At 34.1% G+C, this 8,125-nt stretch overlaps 1 protein-coding gene across 1 annotated transcript; it reads right to left on the reverse strand.

Moving 5' to 3' along the window:
- Window positions 1-3,293: 3,293 nt before the first annotated feature.
- LOC146735693 (BMP-binding endothelial regulator protein-like) lies at window positions 3,294-6,547 on the reverse strand. The gene is made up of 5 exons (XM_085506009.1): window positions 6,472-6,547; window positions 6,165-6,363; window positions 5,076-5,424; window positions 4,404-4,702; window positions 3,294-3,421 (listed from the first exon to the last, which is right to left on the reverse strand). The coding sequence occupies exons 1-5, from the start codon at window positions 6,545-6,547 to the stop codon at window positions 3,409-3,411; spliced, it is 936 nt and encodes a 311-aa protein (XP_085362135.1). The 3' UTR covers window positions 3,294-3,408.
- Between the last annotated feature and the right edge of the window lie 1,578 nt (window positions 6,548-8,125).

Here is an 8,125-nt window from a genome sequence, read left to right on the forward strand (position 1 = left end):
GCATTCTTACAAAACATACAAAGACTTGAGGTTACATGAGGTCTCATAAGGAAAACATAGAATTAGTATACATAATATTATGATTTAATTTTCATTGTAATTCGCGAAGTTTGATTCTATTGGTTCTGTAATGGAGTAATAAGCCACCCAAATGTGTTGAGGACGAATGGGCTCAGAAACCATGTGTGGTCCTCATTTCTGAGTATCATTTCTGTTGAGTATGTTGCTATGCATGTAGGACATTGATGCGCGTTGCAGACGAGGTCATGAGAAATGATTGAAGTTTTCATAACTGGCAAATTCTCGCCCACCATTGGGGTTGAAATTCCTCCTTTTATGCACGATGTGAATAACTAAATCAACTTGCTTGGCACGGGCTGCCCATAAATGATTGATTTAATGTTTTGAAATTAAATTTGAACAACAGTAATGGTACTTTTAGGCTGTCACTTATTTTGACTAAAATTAATTTACATATCACCCATGCAATAACATTTTTCGGTATTTTTAGAGCCGATATGCAAATGAACATGGTATTCGTTTCCGAACTATTTTTATTTTGTAAACACATTTTCGTCTGCTATTTTTGTCCGGTTCAAATCGTTCAGCAACATTTTTGGCATATTAGGTGTACATCACATGGAATACTACAATTGTCAGAACCTAAAGTATGTTAACCACTTTGAAACTGAGTTTTATAAACCTTCAAGGGCACTCGGGAGAACCATCCGCAGTAAAATCAGCGATTGCTATGGAGCCGCAACCATAATTATCGAGATACCAGGCTTGTTCTATGTTAAATAGCACTAACAATGCAAATTTACAAAAGTGTAGAATGCGGAGTAAACGAAAGTAGTAATCTCATCATTAGTTCATTTCTGTTTCGAAATAGTGTCCCTGGATGTGTTCACATGTTGGAAATCTCACATGGATTTGAATAATTATAAATATAGGGGTAAATCTTCCAAAGGAAATTGAATACAAAGTTTTTGGCCTTTAGCCCGAGCTAGACATTCAACATTTACACATACCACGTAAATACTTATCACTTAGGGTCTAGACTGGGTCTTAAAATGGGTCAAATTTAGCTTCTTCTGCCAATTTCTTAGCTAGTGCCTGAACGTTACTTAGCAAATAAAGAACACATAATTACATCAACAGTGTCAATAATTTGCTGCCAAAGATCAGATCAGGTGACGAGCAAGCAGCTTCTGTACAAGGTTCCAGAGACTTAATACAATCCAATGCTGAGGACGCTGTTTAGGCGAAATCGGGCGTGGCTTTGGTGAATTCACAGATTCGATTTTAAGAGCTCTGTTCAAAATCTTGGGCATATTCATATATTACCAACGCACGACATCTAGGGCCCTGTTCTAAACCTTGTTATCACATGTTCATTCATTCACAATAATCATATTTAATCATCGTAATTCAGAAATAGTGAAACGGCAGAACATACATTAGTGATCCAACTCAAAGTACAATGGCGTATACAGCAGAAACTATGAATGTACAAGACGTTATAAAAATCATTGCTATTCTGTATATCAGCATAGGTAAGACAGCCACAGCTGTCACCAGTCAGTTGTTTTTGTGGTGTAGTAAACAAGAGCTTATGTCACACCAGAGTGTCCATGTTGAGATATAAAATGTAACTACAAAAGGAATCTTGAAAAAACAGAAGAATTCAAAAAAAAAATGCAGTTCAATACGTTTCACTTTTTTTGAACTTACTGAATTAAAAAACTACATCCTAGTTTTAAGCAGGAATGCGACTGCTTCGCACAGAGCTGTCGCAAATCACGCGTGTAAATATCGGCTTACTAATTTAAAAGTGCAAGAGAAACTAATATTTTACTGGACGTAATTTCTTTTTTGAACGCATCCCATACGTTCAAGAGACCATCACCTGTGAATGTACCTTCAACAACACAACATTTAATTTTACATGATACCAAATATTTTGCCTTCACACAGGTAAGTCCTTCGGCGTTAAGTTCTTATTGATATTTATCTTTGACGACTTCACTTCTTATAACTTGGTATTCACGTTGGTGCATTGTGAATGCCACATCTAGCATTGAACCACAATATTGTCAGAGGCGAAAACTATACTAAGCATATATTGTGTTGTACCTAATGAACTATTGTACGTGTAAGATATATTGACCGATGATGTGCATTCCTGTCTCTATTTTATGCATATGTATTGAACTATATTGTTGCCCATTTGTCCATCTTAAATTGATTCTTATGCTTGCACACAGTCTCTTTTTTGCTTGTTAGTGTTGTTTAAATGAAATATGTGTGTGTAAAATTGGCAAATGTTACTGCGAAACAAGCAACACACTTGTGTCCCATGTAGACTCCTTCTTACGGTTCTGGTGATGATTGTCATATCATGATTGTTATATTCCACCAATCAGTGTTAAGGGTAAAATTAAATTTTCATAAACATTCGTCTCAATAGTTTATAGAAAAGCACGCCCGAAGTGCAATTTTTTATGCGTCAATTTCACAATATTCTTCGAGATCTTTTTATTATGGCATTGAAAGATAGTGCCAAGGTACACTAAAGATACTAGGCAATTCACAACTTTAAAAACCGAGAAGTCGTCCTTGTTTATACTTCTGTTCATAACGTTTTTGTTAGGGTGCCCACCGATCGAGGCTTTTTAAGTCAGTGATATTTCTAAGCTTATTCTTACAACTTAGAAATCATATTCTATTCGCTTTATTTTAGTGCAGCTATATGGATCGTTAAATTCAATTGCCATTAATGTACAAAGAATGTACATATTAATGTGACGTGGGAATGTATCAGTGATGTCATTTGGTGTCACAAGGTATAGGATTATGTAAATAGCAATAGTTAACACTTGCATCTATGCATAAAGGAAGGTCATGATAAGCTTTCAAAGCCTACACCTGTCTGGACAAATCTAGAAAGCTTAGAAAAAAAACATGATCCGAGACAAATTAAAAATTAATTCAAAATGTCTGTGTTACACAAATTGTGTAGCTTCAAACTTGATAAGAACCTCCCACACATGGCTGGAAAATATTTAACACTATTGGGAGTTTAGAGTTAATTTTTGATCCGACCCCCTGACCACAAGACAACATCATATATATTACAATAATCATACAAATGTATATATTTTGTTGATATTACTATATTTATTATCACTGTGGCTTAGTTTATGTCACCCAACTACAACCAGAAAACGTTCAGTTGAGATGTAGAACCATTATATATATCTACAAATAATACAACATGCATACAACGTAATTTTCAAGTCAAACTCGAAAGTTCATAGAAACTATTTCGAATTACTACGTAAATTTTGTTATGCAAATAACATACTGTTTGTGTCCGTACGATTGAAGATATGTTTACACTATTAGTTAGTAATCACAGCTGGAAAAAAGAAGAAAATATAAGTTGTTTTTCGAATATCATCTTAAAAATTTATATTTTCATAATAATCTCACTCATATATATTAACTCATTCATTCCTTTCTTGAGATGATGTTAGGAAAACATGCTATAGAAATGTAAATGAAAAATCAAGTTATATAAAAGATATTTCATGTTCGAAATTGGCTGTGGAGTCTAGGTTATGTTTTTCTAATGATATTAGTTAGTATTAACATCAAAATTGGCAAATCACACAAGGGATTTGACTCAATTAGTTTTGTAGCTATTTTAGGTTCTTTTTACTCATGACAATTTCCATTACAATAGTGTTTGTAAACATTTTTATTTGTAACAATTCTGGGTAAATGAATAAATTATTATTATTATTATTATTACAGGTTTAAAACAATTATTATGTTTATATACATCTGTGGGCGAATGAAAAGTATTGTAAAAGTAAAAATATTATTGTAACAGTTATGTTAAGTGAAGGAAATGTGCTATACAGTATGAGTATTAATTTAGAATTCGGGATGAAACATAAGTATATGATAGTTTTATTTATTATTTGAAAGTTAAATAACTTGATTCATTCATTCAATCTTTCCTACACATTGAATGTAACAAGCGTCTCTCGAATAAATCATTTTTCTCCGGCAGCATTTTATTTCCTACAATTTGGTATTAAAGTATTGCCATCAGTCGGCAAAGTAGTAATGATAAAACACAAAGCCAATATTTGATAATTCTAAAGAGCCTATATATACGCGTCGGTATTGTTTTCTACGTGGATGTTATCGCTATCATGATTAACAATAATTGTCTTCATATAAGGTGTAGCTTTAGTTTCAGGACAAGTGTATACGACTTCTCATACCACAGCAGGAGAATAACGCGCCCAGCGACACACTGGCAGCCGGACGCATGCGCAACTGTTCATTTCAAGAACTTATATAAGCAAGTCAAAAAACTGACAGCTCACCTTTCAGGCACCATCCAACTCTCCCCAAATTCATAGATATTGTTCTTAGACAATATTTTTCCATTAGGTTTCATGAAATCATCGTTAGGGTCGCCATTATAATTTCCAAGTAATCCGCATACATTACCACGCATTGCAGGATCCTTTAAATCGATGTTAATGCCGCGTATCGTCTTGGTCCAAATCAAAGAAATTCGGGGATACCATAATTCGACGTACATGCGCTCATCTATGAAGTTTACACTACCTTCATTGTTTCCTATTACAGCCGGTTTGTTAGTGAACAAATTACCCTTGATCTGCGGAACAAATGTCGTGATGATGTCAAATTTATTAATGAAATCACAAACAAATTGTATTTAATCATGTTGTGTTTTCTACCAAGCCTATAACTATTTCCTTATACATAAAATAATATTAGGTTGGTGAGAAAATAATACGCAATGTTCTGATTTTCATTCCAAAGTGAAGGCAAATCACTGCTATACAAAAGCCATGTTGCAATCATTTGATCCACCTGATGTACAACAATACAACAAGTTTTATTCAAAAGTCTTCGACTGACGAATCAACACAATTTCTAAATATGTTAAAATGTTACTACTATATCTGCCTTGCCTTATTGGCGAAATAGAAATTATTTAAATAAAACAAACATGATTGTTTTGTTACCGAAAATGTATTGTTCTTCAATATACGTAGCAACTGTTTTCCCCCAACATCGATATTAACCGCTTCAATTTGTGTCAATGGTTTGGTTCGCAGTTCTGAATATTTTCCACGAAAGTCAGCAGTGATTCTAAATGATGGGTTTATTATACTCGTGCAGTCTTGGGTGAGTATGTATGTACAAAGGCCTTGGAAGTTATACCTCACTCCATCAAATGTTGTAAAGTGGGGATCTTTTTTCACTCCTGCGTCTGGTTCAGGTAATATTAATTGTTCTGATGTCGACTGATTTTGTTTTTCTAAAGTCCACTCTGATTTGGGTGCCGAACATAATGCATAACACAAACATATGCTGTAAATAGTGAACTATAACGTATGCTAACATGGGGCACACTATTGTACCACCTGAAAAACGTGAGCATTCGATGGTTGCATATGTCAATATAATACCAAGTGAAACAGCTACATTGCAATTTTGTTAAACTATGGTCCAGTTATGTTCCATATTTTGTTTTGTTGATAATTTATGGTAAATTGTGTGAAGGCCATGAATGGACAATTTAGGGTTACCCTTAACACAATGATCAGTTGGTTCGATGCGATACGCTTGATATTGTGTATGGACATAGGAATTGGAACATTACATAGTATATATTATGGAAATTACAGGATTGATTAATAATTTATAACTGAAACAGTTTGTAACGAACTGGGGGGAGGTTACTATAAAAAGCTTGACTTTTTAGGAAATAACTTTTTCAGAAGGGTTGCCCTATAGACCTTAGCCAGGAAATTAGATTCAGGAAAGATTGAAAGATTGCCATGAAGACAACAACAGCTATATATTATCATATTCATGTTCGTGTGGTCATTTTTTCGAAATGAAATTGGAAGCTTATGTCATTAGAAGAGACAATACGGTAAACATAGGTAACTTGTATCTATTTTGGAGGTTTGCTCCTTTAGAGCACTTTACAATGTGTTCGTAAATATTGCCTTATGTCAAATATCACATGTTACTTACATGGTTCCAGGACCCGCTGTTCATAAGTCTTTGTTTGATTAATTGTTAGAGATACCCAAGTAGCCCACGGACCATTCCCTCCAAGTATTACTTCCTCTGTCACGTTGTTCTGACCAGGTGGTAGTGTCACTTGTCCCGAAGCACTGATACCATCCGTGCTATTTAATTGGTAATTAATAATGGCTTGTTGGTCATCATCTTTATTCACCTCTATTTGCAAGTCAATACGGCTATTGCAGTCTTTCCACACTAAATTCATTTTAAGGTCTGGAAAAAAATACATGTACACAATTTTCAGACAAATAGTATGCATAATAAAATTTGTTGTGTACATGCGATATACTACATGACTACAAAACACAAAATAATATTCACCTCGTTTAGCTATGTTGTGCTCCTCATTATCCTCTACTCCACTTGAATCCAAGTAATGATATTCTTTACCCTGCATAGTGTTGATGACATACGCAAACATTGGTCAATCAGCAACTGGTTCAAGGAATACTGGACGGTATGTTCTTAGTGACTATAATGGTTATATTATTTGAAAATGCAATGACATTGTACCAAAACTGTAATTCAAATCAATATAGTGCTTCTCTGCCATTTCGAACGCTTAATTACAGGGCTGTAAATACCATAATCATCCTGTTTCAAAACCTCCCTCAAGGCCAAAACACATATCAAGTAAAATGTATTCAATTCAATTATCTGGATCTGTCATGTGCTCGTCTTAAAATAAATAGTAGTGTAGTGATAAACACCAAGAAAATCATGGTACAAACTCTTCATACACCAAGCGATGGAACGACTGACAAATCAGAAAGAAAAGAAACATTTATCCAAAGACGGGGACATATTTCAATCGGAAACAAATCAGGGCGTTTCGTTCAGGAGACACGATAGAGATATTTAAGACAACAAGGTGATATTTTGAACATTTAAACGAGGATGTAATGTGTTTACGGACAGGAAAAATAAAACTGATACCATTATTAGAACCTAATGTTATATTGTAGAAAAGGTGTATAGTTATATTTCAACTAGTGCAGCACATAAAATCTAGTAAATATTTTTTAATGAAGTTCATAATGATGATAAATTAGCAGCTCTTGTGCCATAACAATTAAATTAAACATAAAATATTTAAGCGCAATTGAATGCTGTAATCAGTTTTGCTCCTGGTTTCGTAGATAATTTGCGAGTGCATTTTAAAATCACTTGAGATATTTGACCGCCATCGAGACAAGACATAAAACACACTTGCGAGGCATGGTGAAAATAGAACAGTTTAAATGAAATAAACATTTAAATATTTTTTGCTATATTTTTTTTATTGAGATTAGGATTTCAGTTATAGTTTCATCAATTCAAACATAACTATTATGATCAAATAAATGAGAAGGAGAAGGTGGCAATTATTTATTTTATACGTATTTGTGCTAAGCAAGATAAATCCCAAACGGTTAGACAAATGACTAATATTTTTTTAATTCCGAAATGGTTGATGTTTTAAACTTATGTTTTTCTGATTATTACTAGTGCACATGACAGATAATTTACAGATAGATAAAGTACGGCAATGAGGACGATGAGAATATTTACTTGATCTGAGACCCCAAGCTGGCAGATTGTTACCGTTAACATCCGAGTTGCTGTATTTTAAAAAGGGAATACTGTGCATATGTCGAATGTTGGGTGTTTTTGCAGTTCCATAGTGGGTTGTGTGTTGTCACATTGCACGTTGCACCTGATACATGTGCATATCATAGTAAATTACATGTTTCTCTCACTCACAAACTATCTCTTAGCTCGTCGAGTACAAAGTAGTACAAAGTCATTTTTGAGAACGAAGAAGTGATTAAACGGTTGGTGTTTTTAACTACGAGCGAGTATTTTCCTACTGAATGCTGCACAACAATCCTACGCTATCGAAGGTTCGCGGAATGTTAGAATAATAGCAATGAACCATGACGTAGTATTACTGTTATACACCAACGTCACCGAATATACAATGTTATATGAAACA

This window comes from Saccoglossus kowalevskii, chromosome 12, assembly GCF_978046115.1.
Source record: "Saccoglossus kowalevskii chromosome 12, keSacKowa6.1, whole genome shotgun sequence".
Classification (NCBI taxonomy): Eukaryota; Metazoa; Hemichordata; class Enteropneusta; family Harrimaniidae; genus Saccoglossus; species Saccoglossus kowalevskii.

Bases quoted from the DNA above. Each gene is read 5' to 3' on its own strand.
- LOC146735693 (XM_085506009.1), bottom strand. From the start codon at position 6,547: ATGCAGGGTAAAGAATATCATTACTTGGATTCAAGTGGAGTAGAGGAT. The intron at 6,364-6,471 runs GTGAATATTATT...ATTTTTTTCCAG, and splicing joins GCACAACATAGCTAAACGAG to ACCTTAAAATGAATTTAGTG. The intron at 4,703-5,075 runs GTAACAAAACAA...TTTGTTCCGCAG, and splicing joins TGAAGAACAATACATTTTCG to ATCAAGGGTAATTTGTTCAC.